The sequence below is a fragment of the Camellia sinensis genome, chromosome 2 (assembly GCF_055761805.1).
Source record: "Camellia sinensis isolate YWXY chromosome 2, ASM5576180v1, whole genome shotgun sequence".
Lineage (NCBI taxonomy): Eukaryota > Viridiplantae > Streptophyta > Magnoliopsida > Ericales > Theaceae > Camellia > Camellia sinensis.
Window position 1 is genome coordinate 122,296,536 of NC_138962.1, and position 24,406 is coordinate 122,320,941.

General features: G+C 45.4%; 1 protein-coding gene across 1 annotated transcript; it reads left to right on the forward strand.

The window, feature by feature from the left end:
• Nucleotides 1-12,784: 12,784 nt before the first annotated feature.
• On the forward strand, nucleotides 12,785-14,900 carry LOC145819667 (uncharacterized). Its single transcript, XM_082913584.1, has 2 exons — nucleotides 12,785-14,089; nucleotides 14,298-14,900. Exons 1-2 carry the CDS (start codon nucleotides 13,967-13,969, stop codon nucleotides 14,742-14,744), a joined length of 570 nt encoding a protein of 189 aa, XP_082769710.1. The 5' UTR covers nucleotides 12,785-13,966; the 3' UTR covers nucleotides 14,745-14,900.
• The last annotated feature ends 9,506 nt before the right edge of the window (nucleotides 14,901-24,406 follow it).

The window sequence follows — 24,406 nt, forward strand, 5'->3', positions numbered from 1 at the left end:
CGAGCGGAAAACTTACACTCTCAGTAGTTTGGCTTGTCTACAAAAGTACTGAGAGTTGTGTTTTTACGCTCGAGCGAACATTCCAGCACTCGAGCGTATATCCTTGTTTAGAAACACGCATTTAAGTCACACCGCTCGAGTGACCATTCCTGCGCTCGAGCGGTGATCGCGAATCTGACTACTATAAATCTACGATTTAATTTGTGTCTAGGGTACGGCTTCCCGATCTTCTTGGAGGGAATTAGGGTTTTCTTTTGGAGCATCTTTGCTAGTTTCTTTGATGTTTGTTTGAGTTTAACTGAAAGTTTGATAAGTTTACATCAAAGGATTGTTTGATTACTCAACACAGGAGTGTTCTTCTTCAATGAATTTCAGAGATTCAAGCGTGGAGTCTTTGAAGAAGTTCGAAGTTGCTCGTGGTCATTGATTCTACATAGATGTTGTGGATTCGACATAAAGCTGATCAATTCCGAGATGAAGGTGTTGGTGAAAGAGACACGGATTGTTAAAGACAAGTTTACAGAGGTTAGGTAAATTATTTCGTAAATTTGTGTCATTTCTTTCTTCTTAGTGGATTGATTAGTGGCATTACGTCCGTGGTTTCTTAATCACAATTGAAGGTACTCCAACTGTGATTTTTTCCACGTAAAAATCACTTGTGTTGATTTATTATTTGAGAAAAAAACAATCTAAATCACTTTCGTACGTGCTTGATGATTTAGATTGTTAGTTTTGGTTGTTTGGGAATTATTGTAATTAAATCTGTTACAAATCACGAATCACGTAATTTTTCAATTGAAATCAGAGCAAGTCACTCTTTGTTTTTAATAAAACTATAGGAGTGTGATTTTGTGTGATTTGTGTCATGGATTCAATTTGCAAAGGTAACTTAACCATAGACCTCCTTTACTTGATGGGACAAACTATTCTTATTGGAAAGCTCGTATGAGGGCCTTTTTAAAATCTATTGCTGAGAAAGTTTGGCATTGTGTCTTTTATGGGTGGAGCGAACCTAGTATCATCATCGATGGTGTTGATATCCCTAAACCACTTGATAAATGGGACGCAATTGATTATCAAAACTCGAGTTGGAATAGTGAAGCGCTTAATTCTCTCTTTTGCTCCGTCACACCAGAAGAGTTTCGACATATTTGTATGTATGAAGAAGCAAAAGAGGCTTGGGACATTCTTGAAACAATTCACGAGGGTACTACTGCTGTTAAAAGATCAAAACTTCAACATCTCACCTCTTCCTTTGAAACTCCTTTTATGCAAGATGATGAGACGTTTGATGATTTTTATGCCAAACTTAGTGACATCGTGATTTTATGTTTCACACTTGGTGAAAAAATTCCTAAATCTAAAGTTGTTGGAAAAATTTTGAGGTCCTTACCCCGATAGGTTCTAATCAAAAGTGACAGCTATAGAGGAGGCTCAAGATGTTGAGAACCTCAAGCTTGATCAATTGGTTGGAAACTTGTAGACTTATAGAGCCCACCAGATTTCTAAGAAAAAACAAAAAGATAGTGTGGCTTTTACTAGTGCTCATGAGACTGCTAAGAACCCTGATGTTGAAATTGATCTAGAGTCCGAAATGATAGCTATGTTTATCAAATAATTCAAAAAAAATTTAAAGAAAAAGAAGCCAAATTTCAAGGACTCTAGTTCAAAAGATAAGGGTAATGAAAAAACCAAAACTTTTCCACCATGAGGTGCTCCTATAGTTGAGAAGAAGAATGTGCGAGGACAAGGTGTCAAGTGTGTAGACAGGCCCGCGGGGGACCTCGCTACAGCTCGGACTCGATTTTGTAGTCACGGTTCTAAGTCTGAACCAAAGAGTCCAAATCCGGCAAATCGTTTTGAGAAAACAGATTTTTGAAAGAAGTGCCAAACATGGACTGCTTTGCCAGATACAGAGTCGCCACCTAAATATTCTATTTTGGGAAATTTAGGAAACCCTGACTCGGTGCCAAAAAGGCCACGTGTCCGTCATCACCAAAGTTGCCTCGGCTCGGGAACTTGGGTACGATTGGGAAAGGTCACTTCGTGAGCACCCCCGCTCGTCCGATCAAAGATCGGCCTCTACTAACCATGATATCTATTTTTGAAAACATTGTGAGTTCTTATTCCGGTTATTAGCCTAGGTTACTATGTGATGCGCACAGCATACAAGTATAGACTGAGTCGCCTGAATTGGAATGAAACATTTTATGTTCGCTTTTTTTGAAAATGGTTTGCTACCCGCAGGTAGGCTTAAAATGCAGATTTTGCCACCCTCAGGTGGGCTTAGAAAAGATGGTTTTGCCACTACTTAGTGGGCTTAAAACAAACAGTTGATGATTTGTCTCAATCCAAACAACCCAACCTTCACCCACAGGCATTCATGCAGTTATATCACATAAGCAAATAGCCTCATGGTAAGTATGCTATTCATGGCAGCACTCACACGCATGCAAGGATGCTAAAGCATAGAACTTACCGAGTACTCCAAGCCAAAATAAAAACTACATTAGAAATCATGCATGATCCTAAGTATACAGGAATGCCTAATGCAACACATGCAAAAATGCAACTATAGCAGGCTCGGCTATCTTAAACATGGCATATGGAATGCTACAGCTAACACGTATTCAATTTTGAAATTGAAATACAATGCAGTTAGTATGATGCGCCGAGCCCGGTGCATGCAGGACAGATGAATGAATGCAAATATGCTATCATACTGTATGCTAATTAAAATATGCCCTAATCTAACCATCATAAGCGGGTAAATAAAAGGGAAGAAAGACGTGGGGTTGGAAGACATACATCACACTCACGCACACTTATTACAGTTGTGCCCTCGTGTAGAGGGTCTGAATAAATATACAGTCCCGAATAAAAGAATATTACAGTCCAAATATTACAGTCCGAATAATATAGAAATTCCTAATTAATTAACAAATTAACTAAGAAAAAAAATAAAACTGGCATGCAAGCCAGGGACTGCCTTGCTCCTGATGGATGATGCATGTCTGGGCTGCCTTGCGCGGAAATCCACTGGGATGCCCCAATTAGCCTCTGTATAGCAGTTATTCTTGAAACGCGTGCCAAGTCCCGAAAAGTTGTTGATTCTTCAATTTGCTGCAACAGAGAGCAGGAAAGGGGCATAGCAATGTATTTTCACAAATATATGCATGCCTCGATCCTCGTGCCACCAATCACGCATACCGAGGCATGATGGCCGAGGAGTCGAAATGCACAATTCAATATAGGATGAATGCACATGAAAACACAGCTAAAACCTAACTCCATCATGGATAATCTGGAGTGTCGGTGACTGGGGAATTGAGATACATTCCGTCACTCGGAGTATAAAATGTACCTCGTTTCCCGTGCGCGGGCTAACTCCTATCCCGAACACGATGCAATATGCATGAGATGCATGAAATGCGACTAAGATACAATCCTAACATACGCAATGCTATGAAAATGAGACGCCTCGAAATGCGTGTACACGGGCACGCAAACCGAGAAAATGCATGAATGCGATCTAAGATACAACCTAGTATGCACTATGCTGTGAAAATGAGATGCCTCGAAATGCGTGCACATGGGCACGCAAATCGAGGAAATGGCATACGCAATGTAATATGGCTAAAATGGCATACAGAATGCAACATGGACTTATACTAACATGAGAGAGCCTCAGCCACACTCACATAAGAAGCCGGTAGATGAAAATGAAGTGCCTCGAGATGCGTGCACACGGGCACGCAAACCGAGGCAATGGCATACGCGATGCAATACGGCTAAAATGGCATACAGAATGCAACATGGACTTATACTAACATGAGAGAGCCTCAGCCACACTCACATAAGAAGCCGGTGGATGAAAATGAAGTGCCTCGAAATGCGTGCACACGGGCACACAAACCGAGGCAATGGCATACGCAATGCAATGGCATAAAATGGCATATAAAATGCAACATGGACTTATACTAACATGAGAGAGCCTCAGCCACACTCATATAAGAAGCCGATGGATGAAAATGAAGTGTCTCGAAATGCGTGCACACGGGCACGCAAACTGAGGCAATGGCATACGCAATGCAATGGCATAAAATGGCATATAAAATGCAACATGGACTTATACTAACATGAGAGAGCCTCAGCCACACTTATATAAGAAGCCGATGGATGAAAATGAAGTGCCTCGAAATGCGTGCACACGGGCACGCAAACTGAGGCAATGGCATACGCAATGCAATGGCATAAAATGGCATATAAAATGCAACATGGACTTATACTAACATGAGAGAGCCTTAGCCACACTCACATAAGAAGCCGGTGGATGAAAATGAAGTGCCTCGAAATGCGTGCACACGGGCACGCAAACTGAGGCAATGGCATACGCAATGCAATGGCATAAAATGGCATATAAAATGCAACATGGACTTATACTAACATGAGAGAGCCTTAGCCACACTCACATAAGAAGCCGGTGGATGAAAATGAAGTGCCTCGAAATGCGTGCACACGGGCACGCAAACCGAGGCAATGGCATACGCAATGCAATGGCATAAAATGGCATATAAAATGCAACATGGGCTTATACTAACATGAGAGACCCTCAGCCACACTCACATAAGAAGCCGGTGGATGAAAATGAAGTGCCTCGAAATGCGTGCACACGGGCACACAAACCGAGGCAATGGCATACGCAATGCAATGGCATAAAATGGCATATAAAATGCAACATGGACTTATACTAACATGAGAGAGCCTCAGCCACACTCATATAAGAAGCCGATGGATGAAAATGAAGTGCCTCGAAATGCGTGCACACGGGCACGCAAACTGAGGCAATGGCATACGCAATGCAATGGCATAAAATGGCATATAAAATGCAACATGGACTTATACTAACATGAGAGAGCCTCAGCCACACTCATATAAGAAGCCGATGGATGAAAATGAAGTGCCTCGAAATGCGTGCACACGGGCACGCAAACTGAGGCAATGGCATACGCAATGCAATGGCATAAAATGGCATATAAAATGCAACATGGACTTATACTAACATGAGAGAGCCTTAGCCACACTCACATAAGAAGCCGGTGGATGAAAATGAAGTGCCTCGAAATGCGTGCACACGGGCACGCAAACCGAGGCAATGGCATACGCAATGCAATGGCATAAAATGGCATATAAAATGCAACATGGGCTTATACTAACATGAGAGACCCTCAGCCACACTCACATAAGAAGCCGGTGGATGAAAATGAAGTGCCTCGAAATGCGTGCACACGGGCACGCAAACCGAGGCAATGGCATACGCAATGCAATATGATTGAAAAATGATATGCAAACATGCTAATGGAATTTCAGCACTGAAATGTGGGGGAAAACAGCCTCGAAATGAGGCGAAAGTACACCCGATGCATGGAATAGTCCCGAAACATGAACTTTGGCGCCCGAAATGGCCTATAGCTATAACAAACATGCACAATATGGACATGCAATGAAAATACAGAAGCAAGGAAATCCCAAGATAAGCATTTTTCCAGTTCAAAACAAGGCCAAACAGCGAACAAAAGCAGGGAAAAACTAGCATGCAAGAAATGGCCCTAAACATGAGATTAAGAAGCAACTCACAGCTGCTATCCTCAAACAAGTTAGGGCCCTTCAACAAAGTTGAAGAGGGGCCCAAAATATGATCTTTTTCAGAACTGTAAAAACCCAAAAAACAAACACAGGTATGGCTGCACTCCTATGCAAGAAAAGGGCCGAAAGGTGGCCAAAGAAGGAAGTAGTAGATGCAAAGCCCAAACAGAAAAATACCCTTCCACAACACTGATGATGGACCAAAAATATGCACATTTACAGTTTATGGCCGGACCCAAAACAGTATATAAACATGCTCAAAATGCCATGCAAGATAGGGGCCAAAAGAGGTTAAAACACAAAGTATACAAAACATTCATCAAACAGCCAAAGACCCTTAATGAAACATGAAGAATGGGCTAAAATAAGACTATTTCTAGCTCTGTAAAATGACCAAAAATGGAAGCAAGATAGGCTAACAAATCATGCAAAAATGGGGATTAAAAGAGAGATATAACATGAAGTGTATAAAATATGCCTCAAAACATGAAAGGCCCTTAATAAAACATGAATAATGGGCCAAAATAAGAACTTTTCTATCTCTGCAAAATGACCAAAAATGGAACCAAGATAGGCTGCCAAGTCATACAAGAATAGGGGACCAAAGATGGATATAAAGACAAGTGGTACATGGAGGTCCCAAACAAAGATGAGCCCTTCTTCAATGTTGAAGAGGGTCTCAAAATAAGCCTACTTACAGTTTATATCATGCTCCAAAATAGATTACACACAAACTAAAAATATCATGCAAGAAAATGACATTCAAGGAGGATATTGAAGCAAGTGCAAGATGGGGGGCTCAAACAGGGTTGAGCCCTTAATGAGACATGAAAATGAGCTCAAAAAAATGACCTTTTCAGTTTTGGTCGGAGCTCAAATATACAAGAAAGAGAGGCTAAGAAATGTTGCAAAAATGAGCTAGAAAAGAGGGAAAGTGAACTTACCCTTGAAGACTTGACTTTGGTTGCCTCTTGGCTTGAGTTTGTGGCTCCTTAGGCCTTTGAGAACACCTTCAATCTTCTTGAATGGAGGATGGAAGGGTGGGGGGTGGTGGTGTAGAAGGAATGGTGGTGTAGGACTTGGAGGTTTTTCAAGGAAATGAGAGAGATAGAGGAGGATTCTTGTATTCAAGCTTGAAGAGCAAATTTTCTAATCCCTAAATGTGATATCACCTGCTGGTTATATGGACAAAAAAGGGGGAGTAAAGGAGGGGCAAAGGTGGGGAAAAATTAGGCAAGTTTTCCCCCACAAATTATCCCCCGGATTGAGATATTTTCTGGGGGAAACAGCTATACAGCTGTAAAGTGGATATTGAGAGGAACATGGCCGGCCCCTTTTTGGAGCTCCAGGTGGCCGGCCGGCCACCTCCCCTAGCCGGCCGGCCAAGGGTCAAAATGGTCCAAAAGAATTAATGGGCGGCCATGAATTTTTAGGATCCTCCCAGGTGTGTACATCACAGATATGTGGTTGAAAGTTGGCAACAGTGACTCAAGGGTGTTCAACAATCCATTTAAAGAGGGGGGGCAAAAAGTGAAAGTGGAATTACTGGCCGGCCATGAATTTTTAGGATCCTCCCAGGTGTGTACATCACAGATATGTGGTTGAAAGTTGGCAACAGTGACTCAAGGGTGTTCAACATTGGCCCGGAAGTGTGAAAAACGGGCGTCGGAGGGCGCCGGAGGGTATATAACTGGTTGCTGCAACAATTACTGGCCTCCCACCCTCCGGTGACCTTCCCGGTGATAAAATAGAGGTACCTGCCAAAAATGAACGAAAACCGGTGCAAAACGAATGTTCGGGGGCCAAAACACGCAGTTTGGGATCCCGAAAATGGGCTGTTAAGCACCGAAAGTGGCGTTCGGCCACAAAGTGGGTTTCTGAGACCCCAGTGTCCCTCAAAGGGGAGTAAATAGGAAGCATGCCAAAAAAAGAGCAAACGGAGATGGTTGGGCGGTCCCGAACCGAGGCACACGGCCAACAATTCCGAAAAACCGGAAACCGGACTCCGAAGTGGGCAAAATGGCCTACGGCCACAGAATGTAGCCTACGGCCACTGAGAGATGATCTACCGGACCTCTCCCTCCCCTCAGGACAAGAAACAGAGAAAAACCGAGTCTGGTTCACAAACCGAGGCAGGGCGCAGTAGAGAGTTCGGAAGTCTGGAGGCAGGGCTCGCAGCCGCGACTCTGAAACTTCTGAACAAGCACAACATGCAATATCACCGAGTGTTCAACTGGTGACGTCTGAATCTTAAGGTCGGTCAAAAATGGGGTGTCTACAGTTGCCTCTCTTTGACAGAACTCGGAAGTCATAAGTGACGGGAGTGAATGTCAAAGCCCAGAGACGACCCATTTTTGACAAGGTCGAAGACTTAGACAAACATACAAGATAAACAGAGATGTGCCCGCAGGCATGCCCGCAGGCAAGGGGGCAAGATGCAAAATGACATGCGAGAAGATTTTGAAGATTGGACTTATACGCTACGCGAAGCCGGTTTTGAAAGTTGGACTTATACGCTACGCGAAGCCGAACATCACTCATGATCATCCGAATGCAGCAAGCTATAATGAAGCAAGTATTCGCAAATAGATGCAACTGTTTTAAGCAAGAATGCAAAGCAACAACTACATTTCATGCAGTTAAGAATGTGGAGAATTATTCAATCTTCGCCATGTCTCACACGGAGAAGATACGATACCTGCGCGATTCGTCTGGTCGCACCAGCCTCAAATGAACCGTACATACAATATCGTGCCTGCAAAAGAGAGAAATTCAACAAGTACAATATGCTACTAACATATATTCAATGTGATTTCGAAAGTTTGACACACGCAGTGCCGGTGAGTGAATGCATCGCAATGCAAGAAAGGACATGCGTGACAACGCATGCTCAAGCATAGAGGTATGGCAATATTAAGAAATGTGCATAACAATGCAAGTATGCTCATGAGAATGCGAATTATGTGCATGATAGTGCAAAGCGAGCATAAGTCAACGTGCCCGTTTGTTACGAAACAACGAGCAATGGAAACGCGTGTTTCGGCGAAGGCGACTCGATCACGGCTTCCGATTCACTTCCTGGAATGGCTACAACACATTTAAAAAGGATACACTTCGATTTCGATGAATGATGATGAGACATATGTCAGAACTTGAAGCTGAAGTCCCGGCGGAGCAATTTCGCAACAGAAAGTGCACTTTCTTTGAACTTTTTCAGGTCCCGGGAACTCCAATCTTCCTCAAAATTTGCAGAGAGCTAGGTGGGCATGTGGGGGACATGGCCGGCCATTTATCTTCCCAAGGGGAGGCCACCGGCCACTTTTGCAAAAAGGAAATGGCTGGCCGGCTGGAAAAGGTGGCCGGCCGGCCATCTGCCCAAATCCAGGGGTATTTCGGTCCTTTCACCTCCTTTCTTCATGCTCCTTCATCCAAAGGCTTTGAGCCTATAAATGAGGCCGAGAGGTGCTCTCTTCTTGCCTCCTACACCATTTTCTTCTCCAGATCTGAGTTCCATACGCGTTTTCCAACGCCCCCCGCAAGTTGTTTTCGCGAAAATAGTCAGTTTCAAGCACTTTGAACTGATTAAATTTTGGTTTCGGAGCTTTTTTTCTCATTTTCGCCACTTGAGGTGAGTTTGTCTCAATATTTGGAAGATTTTCTCGGGAGTTGACTTTTGTTGACTTTTTTATTTCCCGAGAGTTGACTTTTGTTGACTTTTTCCAATTTTGGTTCCTTTTCGCTCATTTTTGCTCCTTTTGCAAATCTTCTGAAAATGGCGGGTAATTCTTCCCATGGTGGAGGTTTTCCGGGTGCCGGGGACGATTTTGATCCCATGACTTTGCCCCCGAGGGTCTGCCCTTTTATTCCCGGGAAGTACGCTCCACCGGCACATGTCCTTCCTCGTGCCATTTTTCGTCATTTCACTGACTTTGACGAGTGAGCACCTGGGGATCTGCTTCTCCGAGAGCCAGAGCATCACCTCTCTCATGAGGCACGAGAGGTATTTACTTCATCTTCTGCATTTTTCGTACATTTCGTGCCTTTGCCATGCTTGAACCCACAGTTTAGCTTATGACATAGTACTTTATCTGCATCCTGAACATGTAGTTTAAACACTTGAATTTCTGAACACACGGCTCAAGCACTGATTTGTCGAACACACAGCCCGAATTTGAAAGTGAACACACAGCCCACACTGATTTTTTGAAATCTGAACACACAGCCCAAATTTTAGTAGTGAACATGCAGCCCACATTGATAGAAAGTCGAACACGCGGCCCAAACTTTAATTTTCTGAAATCTGAACACGCAGCCCAAATTTTAGTAGTGAACACGCAGCCCACATTGATAGAAAGCTGAACACGCAGCCCAAACTTTAATTTTGCTGAACACGCAGCCCAGATTAAAATAGTGAACACGCAGCCCACACTGATTGAAAGTTGAACACGCAGCCCAACTTCAAATTTTCTGAACACGCAGCCCAAATTAAAATAGTGAACACGCAGCCCACACTGATTGAAAGTTGAACACGCAGCCCAAACTTCAATTTTTCTGAACACGCAGCCCAGATTAAAATAGTGAACACGCAGCCCACACTGATTGAAAGTTGAACGCGCAGCCCAAACTTCAAATTTTCTGAACACGCAGCCCAGATTAAATAGTGAACACGCAGCCCACACTGATTGAAAGTTGAACACGCAGCCCAAACTTCAAATTTTCTGAACACGCAGCCCAGATTAAAATAGTGAACACGCAGCCCACACTGATTGAAAGTTGAACACGCAGCCCAAACTTCAAATTTTCTGAACACGCAGCCCAGATTAAAATAGTAAACACGCAGCCCACACTGATTGAAAGTTGAACACGCAGCCCAAACTTCAAATTTTCTGAACACGCAGCCCAGATTAAAATAGTGAACACGCAGCCCACACTGATTGAAAGTTGAACACGCAGCCCAAACTTCAAATTTTCTGAACACGCAGCCCAGATTAAAATAGTGAACACGCAGCCCACTCTGATTGAAAGTTGAACACGCAGCTCAAACTTCAAATTTTCTGAACACGCAGCCCAGATTAAAATAGTGAACACGCAGCCCACACTGATTGAAAGTTGAACACGCAGCTCAAACTTCAAATTTTCTGAACACGCAGCCCAGATTAAATAGTGAACACGCAGCCCACACTGATTGAAAGTTGAACACGCAACCTAAACTTCAAATTTTCTGAACACGCAGCCCAGATTAAATAGTGAACATGCAGCCCACACTGATTGAAAGTTGAACACGCAGCCCAAACTTCAAATTTTCTGAACACGCAGCCCAGATTAAAATAGTGAACACGCAGCCCACACTGATTGAAAGTTGAACACGCAGCCCAAACTTCAAATTTTCTGAACACGCAGCCCAGATTAAAATAGTGAACACGCAGCCCACACTGATTGAAAGTTGAGCACGCAGCCCAAACTTTAAATTTTCTGAACACGCAGCCCAGATTAAAATAGTGAACACGCAGCCCACACTGATTGAAAGTTGAACACGCAGCCCAAACTTCAAATTTTCTGAACACGCAGCCCAGATTAAAATAGTGAACACGCAGCCCACACTGATTGAAAGTTGAACACGCAGCCCAAACTTCAAATTTTCTGAACACGCAGCCCACACTGATTGAAAGTTGAACACACAGCTCAAACTTCAAATTTTCTGAACACGCAGCCCACACTGATTGAAAGTTGAACACGCAGCCCAAACTTCAAATTTTCTGAACACGCAGCCCAGATTAAATAGTGAACACGCAGCCTACACTGATTGAAAGTTGAACACGCAGCCCAAACTTTAAATTTTCTGAACACGCAGCCCAGATTAAAATAGTGAACACGCAGCGCACACTGATTGAAAGTTGAACACGCAGCCCAAACTTCAAATTTTCTGAACACGCAGCCCAGATTAAAATAGTGAACACGCAGCCCACACTGATTGAAAGTTGAACACGCAGCCTAAACTTCAAATTTTCTGAACACGCAGCCCAGATTAAAATAATGGACACGCAACCCACACTGATTGAAAGTTGAACACACAGCTCAAACTTCAAATTTTCTGAACACGCAGCCCAGGTTAAATAGTGAACACGCAGCCCACACTGATTGAAAGTTGAACACGCAGCCCAATTTTCAAATTTTCTGAACACGCAGTCCAGATTAAATAGTGAACACGCAGCCCACACTGATTGAAAGTTGAACACGCAGCCCAAACTTCAAATTTTCTGAACACGCAGCCCACACTGATTGAAAGTTGAACACGCAGCCCAAACTTCAAATTTTCTGAACACGTAGCCCAGATTAAAATAGTGAACACGCAGCCCACACTGATTGAAAGTTGAACACGCAGCCCAAACTTTAAATTTTCTGAACACGCAGCCCACTCTGATTGAAAGTTGAACACGCAGCTCAAACTTCAAATTTTCTGACAGCTTATACATCACACTTTGAACACACAGCTCACGCATTTCATTGGCACACAGCTCATTCATTTCATTGGCACACAGCTCGTTCATTTCATTTGCAGACGGCTCATTCATTTCATTGGCACACAGCTCATTCATTTTTGTACTGAGACATGTATTCATTCTGAATGCAGGTTGGTTCTCGCGGTGTACGGGGATATGGCTCCACCGCCGCGAGGGACTGGTACGTTGAGCTTCCGGAGGCCGTCCGGGATTTAGTGGACTTGGCAGGATTCGGGACGTTCTGCGCTGGATTATCACGTTGTCCTGCCAGGAGGGCACTGATGGCAGCCTTGGTAGAGAGATGGTGGGACACCACCAACTCCTTTCATTTCTCTGCCACTGGAGACATGACCATGACGCCTCTGGACTTTGCTGTGCTGATCGGCCTGGACACAGGAAGTTGGTCCATCCCTTATGATGAGGACATGGGCGAGTGGGAGGCCGCTTGGATGTATCTATTGGGGGCTCGCCCGCCTGTTGACAGGGTTTCTGGAAGAGTCCGATACACTTGGTTCTCTTCCCACTTCCGGCGGGCGGAGATGGTGCCCGAGACTCCTGAGGAGACGGAGCAGTATGCCCGTGGTTTCCTCATGTTCCTCTTCGGGACTACCCTATTTGCCGATAGAGGGAACACAGTCGGGCTATACCTGCTGAGCGCTCTGGTTGACCTATCACAGGTCAGTAGATATGACTGGGGTGGCGCCGGCCTGGCTACCCTTTACTGCTACATGAGTGCGACCTCCCGCGGGCAGGGAGACTTACTTGGCGGCTACTGGAGAGCCTGGGAGGTACTTTATGTCCCCTTGATTTACATTTCTGCTCCTCATTACTTGTCCATTGCACACACGGCGCACTTTGCAGTCTGTATTTTGCCCTCAGCATTTTGTACTTATTTCTGCACTGCTTTTCTCAGTTATGGGTATACGTATACTTCCCGACGTTAGGCCCAGAGTTGGAGGTGGCAGGGCCTCCTATGACCCCATATTCATTGGTATTCGAGGGCCCGCATCGGCCGAGACGCCGAGAGTCTCTCCTTTACCTGCGACAGTATTTTGACACTGTGCGACAGTCGGAGGTACTTCAGAACTTTCAGTTCCTTTCATTTTCATCTTTGATTTGTTCTGTATATTCCCGATTTCTGACTGGTTTATGCACTTGTCATCCGCAGATCACATGGCAGCCTTGGGCGCCCCTGTGTGATGGTCTCCGATTTCAGTATTCCGGAGGATCGGGCACCTCCCAGTATAGGGTCCTGCTCGAAGGGCCAGTTGGCAGGGCATGGTTTCTGGTGGAACGCTTTCTGCGTCAGGTATGGGGGTATCTTTCTCAGGATCCTCCCGCAGTACCCCCAGTCAGTATACAAACTGCTGACAGGCTCTCTTTCTCGGAGGTAGTCGGCGCCATGCTGGGTAGTGATGCTTTACTATATCTTGAGGAGGGGGACTACGCCACTTACCGTCACACATATTTGATGCCTCCATTGACGGGAGCTCGCACCCCGATGATGAGGTCTGCCGGTATGTCATCCTCGGGCCAGGCCCGGGCTCGGGCTGCAGACGCCCCTTCCACCAGCGGGGCTGGTACATCTAGAGGTGGGGGTAGACCGGTTCCTCCGATTCCGCCGACTTATCCTCATCATGGATGGCCAGATATGCCGACTGAGTTGATGGCGTGGCAGTATGGGGCTATCTCTCCAACTCCGATCCCGTTAGAGCCTCCGATGCCCAGTGATCGATACGCCATTGATCCTGACTCACCGCTGGTATGCTCCACTATTTTTCATTCATCATTCAGACATTTAGACATTCTTTCATTCACTGATGATTATGAGCTCATATTTGCAGCCACCCCGAGGGTACATGGAGGAGGTGGTGGGACTGGTGGCCACACTCGAGGGCATGGTCCTGCGGAGGGAGGCACAGTTGTCTATCGCGGGCATTCAGGTACCCTTCAATTTTCTGGCATTTATCATACTTCTGATGACATGCTGATTTCTACTGCATCGATAGGCTACTTGTGTAGAGCACATCTGACACACACCCCACTTGTACACTGTATTTACATGCACCCACTTCACGTAGTCTTTGCTTGTATCTGCATCTGATGTATATATTTGGACTGATGTATTTGAATTGAACTCTTTATTTTCAGATGCCTTCATGGTCCGGTCAGCCGCAGGCCAGGCCACCTGGGCCTCCTTGGGGAGCTGGGCCATCTGGGCCATTTCACGGAGTTGGGTCATCCAGGCCTTTTCAGGGGGCTGGGCCATCCCGGCCTTTCCGAGGAGCTGGGCCATCTAGGCCTTTTCGAGGAGCTCGAGGAGGGCCCGTCTGCAGACGCAGGGCTCACGTTATAGAGGCGGAGCCTGATGAGGAGGAGGAGGAGGAGGATGATGAGGAGGAGGAGGAGGCTACCGACCGTCAGTCAGAGACATCTGCTGAGGAGGGAGGCTCCGGCCTTGGTTCCGGGAGTGGAGACGAGGCTGAGGGGGATCCAGAGGATGACAGCTTCGACTCGGATGACGATGGCGATGGTGATGGTGGCGGAGAGTCCGTTCCGCAGAAGAGGACGAAGAGGGCCTCTTATTACTGCTCTTGAGAGCATAGATGTAGCCTGTTTCCTGTTTTATTTATCTTTTTGCTAGTAGTTGTAGCACATTTGTACATTATCAGGCAGTTTATTTGTTGTAAAACTTTGTGCCTTAGTCTGTAAAATGTTGTAACAAACGAAGCATGATGGGATGAAACGGCTTTTGAAAAAAGTATTGTATTTTAAACGCTTGGCATCATATCGCATCATTTTGCGCCAAAATGAGATTGAATGGAAACGTGTATTGCGCATTTTGTCCAGTCAGGTAGTGAACCGACGCAACAACCTAACTTTCCAAGATATAACAAAATCTTAGCAAGTTTACAACTCGATAAGCAAATACAATAGCATAGACAATGCAAATAAACCGGACTTAAACAAAGATTGCTTAAACAGAGAGCAATGACTCAAAACACGAAACACGACAGCTCGACAAACAACTCGATAAGCAAAACGACAACTCGATAATCAAAACGACAACTCGATAAACAAAACTCAACAACAGAAAGTGTACTCCGGACGATCTGGGCAACGGAACGCATCCGAAACAGAGGAAACTGAATGCCTTTGACTTTCCCGTTGCACGGAAATGCTCGAAACTTTCCCTCGGAGGGTAAAACAGGGCCAAAGAGATACATTGGAGCATGGCCGGCCACCTTGGGGAGCCGGCCGGCTGGTTTTCTTGGAGAGAGGGAGCTGGCCGGCTGGTTTTGAAAAAGCAAATGGCCGGCCAGCCAGAAAAGGTGGCCGGCCGGCCACTTGTTCCTGCAGCCATCCGGTTTTCGACACGTGTCCTCCTGAATAGTGTTTCTCCCTCTTTAAAAGCCCCAGCTCCATGATTCATTCAATCACCTCAATTTTACATCAGAAATAGAGGCGTTTTTTGTTGAAAACATCACGGCTTGGATCGCTTCTCTAGATGGCTCTGAAAGGCTGAACTTCCGGGGTTTCGGCTTGAATGCACTATTCACGCTGAGTCGCACTCCGTTGCACCTTCTTTTCCTCCATGCCGCAGCGAGGTTTTGGAACCCGGTGACACACGTCTTCAGCTTTGGCGGGCAAGAGGTATGTCCGACTCTTGAAGATTTTCAAGCTTTGATGGAATCTGAAAGCCAAGAAGAGATCTTGCCCCAGTTTCGCTTCGGTCACGCCCAGGCCTTGGGGCGGATGTGCGGGCTCACCGCTCATGATGCTCGATCTCTGACCTGTAATGGGGAACTGGATATCCTTGGTTTGATCCAACGCTTTTCCGACGCCGGTGACCGCGGTAACCATTATTGGCAAAGTTTCCGGCAACACGCCCTTTGCTTGTGCTTGTTGTCCCACTTTCTGCTTTCCTCGGGCTTCGGCGGAGCTAGCATTCGTCTGATTGAAGTTGCACAAGGTTTGAGAGAAGGGAAGAGTTGCATCGCCATGACCTTGGCCGAGACTCTGATGAGCTTGGATGCTTTTCATCGCCGGGAGACGACTAGGTTTGCTGGGAGTCCACTACTACTGCAGGTAATGTTTCCCACCCAATCTTACATGTGTATTTGCTCACATCACTCGGCCCTCAGGCTCGATTTTTCTCACAAAACCCTTGTCTCACTTTTCTCTCATCACACATCTCTCTGTTCTTTATTCTCTCATTTTTCATCCCTCCCCAGGTATGGTTAATGGACAAATTACAGGTCGTGGACTCTTGCCCGGCCTACTCAGCGCGAGGCTATTTCTTTCGACAACGTCTAGTTGATGCCCTTGATGAAAGGTGGTGGTTTGACTGGATGTGCAATTTGTCTGCAAATTGCATTGCTTGGCGTTGTCCTTGGCTCAACCTCCCGGCAATGAGCTATAGCATGTCCCGGTTGATCGGGATCCAGTTGATTGGTCTCACCCACTGTGTATTCTACTTCCCGTTCCGGTTCCTGCGCCAGTTCGGTCATGATCAGATTTGCCCACCAGAGGGGATTGAGTACCCGGCTGCCTTCCCGGTCCGAGGTGCACAGCTTGCGCGATATGTCGCGGCATGGAGGACTAGAGAACTTCTGGCTCCTGCTCCCACTTTCAGTTGCACTTTGTCTGGTGAGTGCTTGGATTGGCTCAATGAGGAGGCACAGGTTGGGCCTAGCTTGGCATCAGAAGCTTCGACCAGCTCTGGGAGGGGGCGCAGGGATGCTTGACTCGACTATGCCCCAGATTTATTGCTTTATTAGTACTTTCAAGTTTTCTTCAAGAATGTAATAAAAAGAAGCTTTGATTGTATGCAGGAGTAGGAGAACTTTGTTTCTTGAAATCAATGAAATTGAAGATTGTGGTACTGAAAATTTTCCGCTTTTGGTCCAAAAATGGTCTAAGTTGTAAAAAGATTAATTTGAACAAAATCAACTTTTACTAAAACTTTTCAAAACCATTTTCGATATAGATCAGAACTGGACATGCCTAAAATCTGTCACTGAGATGCACAACCCCAGATCCCTGCAACTGGAAAGTTGCCCCTAGTTTGAAGAGCACCGCGGCACTGCATGGCAACGGAAAGTTGCCCCTAGTTTGAATGATGCTGCATTGTTGTAGCAACGGAAAGTTGCCCCTAGTTTGAATAGCACTGTACCGGAGATCGCGATAAATGCTGATGGATAAAGATGACTGAGATGATCAAAATGGACAAAGTTGATCGGGGAAGAGTTTATGGCTGAACTTCAAGATGAAGTTGCCTACGTACCCCAAAGATGGGAATCAAGCCTTACGTAGTTCAGGCTTAGGTTCGCTCGGGTATTTTCACTCTTCTTTGGCGCTCTAACTTTTGCCAAGGCCGCCCTTTGCGGGTTTTCAACCTTGCGAGCTCAGTCTTTATATTTTCAAATTTTTTGTGCTCTAACTTTTGCCTAGGTCGCCCTTTCGGGTTTTCGGCCTAGCGAGCCTCTCAAGGGTGATATTTCTTCAACTTGTCCATATTGATCGGTTGTGAAAACTCTAAGCCATCTAGATTCATCAGAACCACAGCTTCACCCGACCAGATAGCTTTGATGATGTAGGGACCAGTCCAGTTGGGTTTGAACTTGCCCCTAGGGTCATGGATGGGAGCTCGGTTGTCCTTGAGTACCAAATCTCCTTCTTTTAGATTCCTGGACTTAACTTTCTTGTTAAAAGCCCGGGCAATCCTGCGTTGATAGCCTTGAACATGGTACAGTGCTTTCAGTCTTCTTTCATCAAAGAGCATGAGTTCTTCAAATCTGCTCTGCTGCTAATCTGCTTCGACTATTTGGCACTCAGCCAATACGCGTAATGACGGAACCTCAATCTCAATAGGTAGAACGGCCTCCATCCCATAAACCAATGAATACGGAGTCGCCCCGGTAGAAGTTCTGATTGAAGTCTTGTAGCCCCACAGAGCAAACGGCAGCTTATCTGGCCAATCCCGGTAGGTTTCCACCATCTTCTGCAGTATGTGTTTGATATTCTTGTTGGCGGCCTCGACCGCACCGTTGGTCTGCGACCGGTATGTAGATGACTTGTGAAAAGCCACGTTGTATTTTTCCAACAAGTCTATCACTTCCTTCTTGAAGTGGGAACCATTGTCTGAGATGACCTCGTTTGGGACCCTGTAGTGACAGATGATGTTGTTTCTGATAAACTTTGCGACGTGTGACGCCTTCAACACCGCATATGATTGGGCCTCGACCCACTTCATGAAATAATCTATCGCAACGAGAATGAACTCATGCCCATTTGACCCCTTCGGGGTGACAGCTCCGATCACATCAATTCCCCAGACTGAAAACGGCCATGGCGAAGTCATGTTGTACAGCTTTGATGGCGGGATGTTCATGCGGTTTGCATGAATTTGACACTTGTGGCATCGCCGAACGAAACTAATACAATCCTCCTCCATGGTGGACCAGTAGTAACCCGGTCTGAGGATCTTCCGTGCCAGCATTACCCCATTCATGTGTGCACCACATTCTCCTCCATGGATGGCCTCCATCAGGCGCTTTGATTCTTCAGCTTCTACACACAGTTTGTGCATTCCCAGATGGCCTCTCTTGTACAGCTTACCTCCACAGATGATGAACTGAACGACCATTCTTCTAATTGCCCTTTTATCCTTGGCATTTACCCCTGGCGGGTATACTTCCTTTTCCAAGAAATTCCAAATGTCATAATACCAGGGGTTTTCGTCCTGAACCTCATCTATAGCGGCGATCGACTCATAGGCTGGCGTAAATTTCTGGTCAATGACGACTGGACGCATCCGGATTCCAAACGGGATGTCTATCATAGAAGATAGAGTTGCCAAAGAATCTGCGAACCTGTTGTTCTCTCTTGGAAGATGAGCGAAGTTTAGTTTCTCAAACCGAGGGATTAGCAAATCCAAGGTCTGGTGGTACATCATCATCTTTTCTTCCTTGACTTTCCAGTCTCCGTTTGCTTGAGATACAACCAGGTTTGAATCCCCAATGACGTCCAACCGTCTGGCCCCTAGTTCCAGGGCTGCTTCTAGACCGGCGATACATGCCTCATATTCAGCTTCGTTGTTCGAGACTTTGAATCGGAGTTTGAAGGCTAGAGGGATACGGGAATTGTCGGGTGCTATCAGCAACACCCCTATCCCATACCCATATTGATTTGACGCTCCGTCAAAGTACATCGTCCAATACTCGTTGTCGATATGCAAAATGGCTTCATCTGGGAATGAGTACTCGACTGCTTCACCTCCTTCTACTGGATGGTCGGCCAAGAACTCCGCCACTGCTCTTCCTTTAACTGACTTGCATGTCACGTACTTCAGATCAAATTCGGAGAGCAACAGCAGCCAACGAGCTAGCCTACTCGTAAGTGCTGGTTTCTCGAAAAGATATTTGATGGGATCGAGTCGTGAAGTCAACATTACGGAGTGAGCTAACAGGTAGTGCCGCAGCTTCCTGGTAGCCCATACCAGAGCTAAGCAAGCCTTCTCAAGCGGAGTATAGCGGGTCTCATAATCTAGCATTTTCTTGCTCAGATAGTAGATTTGTAATAACCCACGTTCATGTCTTAGTCATGTTCATGTACATTGCGTGATTTTGTCTTGTTAAGCTTGCATTTGCAGACTTTGACTTGTTTTGCCTAAGTAAAGGTGCCTGTCTTGTTTTGTGCTTATGAGATTTGCCTAAGTGTTGTATGCATGTTTTGTTCCTTCCTTGCTATGTTAAGCCTAGGTCATGTTAAGCCTAGGTCATGTTAAGCCTAGGTCATGTGAAGCATAGGTCATGCCAAGCCTAGGTCATGTTAAGCCTAGGTCATGTTATGCCTAGGTCATGCCAAGCCTAGGTCATGTTAAGCCTAGGTCATGTTATGCCTAGGTCATGCCAAGCCTAGGTCATGTTAAGCCTAGGTCATGTTAAGCCTAGGTCATGCCAAGCCTAGGTCATGCCAAGCCGAGGTCATCTTAAGCCTAGGTCACACCTTTGAACCTCTTACACCTTGGACCATCTTGGAACCGCTTTTGTGACCTCCACCATCACCTAGGCATATTGGCCGAGGTGTTATCACCTAGGCATCCGAGATCCTTAATCCTTGCACCTAGTGATCTTGTTCTGGGACTGGAATGACCTAGACCGAGGTGTGGCACATTTAGGCCGAGGTGTGGCACAGCTAGGTCAAGTGTTATCCTTCCTAGCCGAGGTCATTGGAACCTTACTTGCCGAAGCTTTGTCCTAAGCCGAGATCATTACTTGCCGGAGTTCCCTTGCCATCTAGCTTGTTGAGTACGCCTTGTCAGGGCCTTGTCTTGTCAATCTATCACCTTTTTGAAGAGAACCAACCAACCGTTGCCACGTGTCCGAGCTGAGAGTTAAGTCAGCCGGCAGAGAGAGAAACCCCTCATTTGTTGTATCTTGTTTTGAAGAGTAGAGAGAGAAGCTCTAGAAGGGGGAGAGGAGTTCTTGAGGAAGAGTAGATTTGCAAGCTTGATCCCTAGAGATCGAACCGTTAGATTCGTGTTCTAAGGTTAGATTCTTGATCTGCTCATGTTGTTCTTTATGTTCATGTTATTGCATTGCATGATTGAATATGATTTGTAAGCCATGCATTGCTTTGAAGTTCGGTTTTAGAAAGAGAAAATGGTTTTCATGTGTTCTTCAAGAAAAGTCATGTTTTGATCCGAAAGCTCATGCCAAGATCCATGCTTTTGTGTTTGTTTCCACATGATTTTCAAGTATGGGTACCCAGGTCCATGTTTTCGAACTCATGTCATGAAATCCCAGATCTCGTAATAACAAGTTATGATTTTAGCATTCATGTTCTTCATGTTCTTCATGCTCATGTTCTTCATGTTCTTCAAGGAGGAAACCCAGATTTCCAGGCTTCATTTCCCTAGGTGTGATCACCGAGACCACTCTTGCCTAGATCACACACCTTGGTCTACCTTGCATGATCACTTGCACGTTAGTTTATCTTGCATGCACACCTAGGCTAACCACTGCACACCTAGGCCAACCATGGTACACCCATGCCGGCACCTTGTAACACCTCGGCAGACAGCTGCATACTGAAGCCTAGGTAACCACACCTCGGCCAAGAGGTGTGGGACCTCGGCCAAGACCTCCTGAGTTCACCCAGCTAGGTCGTTTTAGCCTAGATCATCTCTGTGCATCCATTCCAGGACCTGGTTGGTACCCAGCATGTTTTCCCTAGGTATTTTCAGCATGTTTTCCCTAGATGTTTTCAGCATGTTTTCCCTAGGTGTTTTCAGCATGTTTTCCCTAGGTATTTTTAGCATGTTTTCCCTAGATGTTTTCAGCATGTTTTCCCTAGATCATTTGCATTCATGTGAAGCTTGTTTTTAAGAGTGCATTCAATAGACTTTGACATGTGTTTGTAGGACTTGGACCTTTGCCTTGATCCCGACGTCCCAAGAACTAGGTGAGTGGTATTTCTAATAAAGATATGTTCTTAAGGTTTTGATAAAGCTTTGCTTTGGTTTGATAAAAGTATTTGTGAAGCATGAATGATATCCCTATTATATATATCAAGTATAAGCTTTGTTTTGAATGACAAGTTATCAAGTATAAGCTTTGTTTTAATGTCAATCTTTGAAAGTCCGTACGTGCTAGGGGACTTTAAGCATTAGTAGCACACATGTGAAGTCCGTACGTGCCAGGGGACTTTAAGCATTAGTGGCACAAGTCCGTACGTGCTAGGGGACTTTAAGCATTAGTAGCACACATGTGAAGTCCGTACGTGCCAGGTGACTTTAAGCATTAGTGGCACAAGTCCGTATGTGCTAGGGGACTTTAAGCATTAGTAGCACACATGTTAAGCAAACAAGTTTTGAAGGACCAAGGTTATGCCGAGGTTATGTTATAAGTTTTGACGCATGTTAAGTATGTAAGTTTTGCAAGATTAAGTTTGATGAACAAAGATTTATCTCATGTTTTGTACAAGCTATGATAGGTATGGTTTTGACAAGATATATTATGTATTGTTTTGAAAGACCTCGGGAATCATTCATGTAACCCCTTTATTACTTGTACCATTCACTGAGTATCCAAGCTCACCCTCCCTATGTATATATGTAGGTAACAAGCAAGAAGTCGGCTACGCCGAGATGTGTGTTTTGCAAGATGTTTTGGATGCATGTTATGTCGGCAATGTTTATGTCGGCAATCCGAAGATTATATTTCTTAACTTGCATTTCATGTATTTTGTTTATGTCGGCTTGTGAAAGCCCTTTGTAAGATGTAATATGTATTTTTGTACTTGGCTTTAATTGTGTTCAAGTTGTAAAGCTCTGTAAAGATGTATGCCATTCCATTTGACTTATGCACTGCTCTTATGGACCACTTGTATTTTAGATTATTGCTTCCGCACTTGTGAGCCCCCTATATCTATACTCTGATTATGTGTGAATTTTGAAAGTTGGCCTTCGGTAATTACGGATTACTGGCCATCACGGCACCAAACTACTAGGGGCGGTTTGGGGTCGTGACAAGATTGCCCTCTCTACCTTATCTTCTGATTCTTGTGCAAGCATGCAGCCCATAGTAGTCTTAGTCACTGAGAGGTACAATATCAACGGTTTCCCCGGCTCTGGCGGCGACAACACAGGCGGATTCTGCAAGTATTCCTTAATCTGTTCAAAAGCAGCTTGGCATCGGCCGTCCCATTGGAACTTCTTTCCTTTCTTCAGGAGACCAAAAAGTGGTTCACAAGTCAAGGTTAATTTTGAGATAAACAGTCTTATGAATTGCACTTTACCCAGAAAGCCTCGCACCTCCTTTTCAGTCCTTGGTGGTGGCATTTCTAAGATGGCCTTAATCTTTGAAGGGTCGACCTCGATGCCCCTCTGTGTAATCAGAAACCCCAACATTTTCCCCACTGTGACACCGAAAGTACATTTCTGAGGATTTAGCCGCAACCGAAATTCTCTGATCCTTTGGAAAAACTTTTGCAAGGCGGTGTAGTGGCCCTCTCTTTCCTTGGACTTGACAATCATGTCGTCCACGTACACCTCAACCTCTTTGTGGATCATGTCGTGCAATATCGTGGTCGCGGCCCGTTGATAAGTAGCTCCGGCGTTCTTCAACCCAAATGGCATTACCCTGTAGCAGTATGTCCCCCACGGGGTGGTGAATGCAGTCTTCTCTCTGTCTTCTGGTGCCATCACTATCTGATTGTACCCTGAGAAGCCATCCATGAATGAAAGTAAAGCATGCCCTGCCGTGAAATCCACTAACTCATCGATATGCGGTAAGAGAAAGTCGTCCTTCGGACTAGCTCTGTTCAAATCCCTGAAATCCACGCATACTCGGACCCTGCCATCCTTCTTTGGCATTGGAACAATGTTGGCCAACCAAGTTGGGTATTCGGATACCTGCAGGAAGCCTGCGTCGATCTGCTTGGTGACCTCTTCCTTAATCTTGAGAGCCCAATCAGGGCGGATCCTTCTGAGTTTTTGCTTGACAGGTCGGGCTTCGGGGTCAAGGGGGATCCGATGCTGTACAATCTCAGGATCGATCCCAGGCATGTCTTCGTAGGACCACTCGAAAACATCTTTGAAATCTTTTAGTAAAGCGACTAAGCGCTCGCGTTCTTCCGAAGACAGCGTGGACCCGATCTGGACCAGCCGCGGGTCCTCCTCAGTACCAATGTTCATGGTAATGATTTCATCAGTTAAGGGTTTAACAAACCTCTCCTACTCCTGCTCAATTAAGCGTTGCAAAACCGGAGGAATTTCTTCCTCGTCGTTTTTATCAAAGTTTTGAAAGTCTGAATTTAAGCAATAAATTAAGGGCACAGAGAAGTACTCAGAAACCACAGTCAATTGATTCTCATTAAGCTCATCCAAATCGTCCGAAATCTCGGTTACAATAGACTCAAATGAAAAAGAGAAAGACGACCTGGACTTAACTGTGGTATCCGGGTTATCACTCCCAGGATTACCAGACTCAGACTCAGTCGAGTTGGAACTTGATTCCGACTCACAGGACTCGGTGGAATCAGATTCTGGCTCACTACCTGACCCGGTACTGCTGGATAAGAATCCTTCTTCATATTGCCAAGTGAGAGAGGGTGCGATAGATGCATCCAAAATAGTCGCTGGAAGGCCCGCAGCCATTTCGTCCCCAATCATGGAAACCGAGGAGTTATCCCCCAAGCACATTTGGTTGATCAAGGGATCTGAGAGTAGACCTGCCAGCGCTACCCCCATTTCA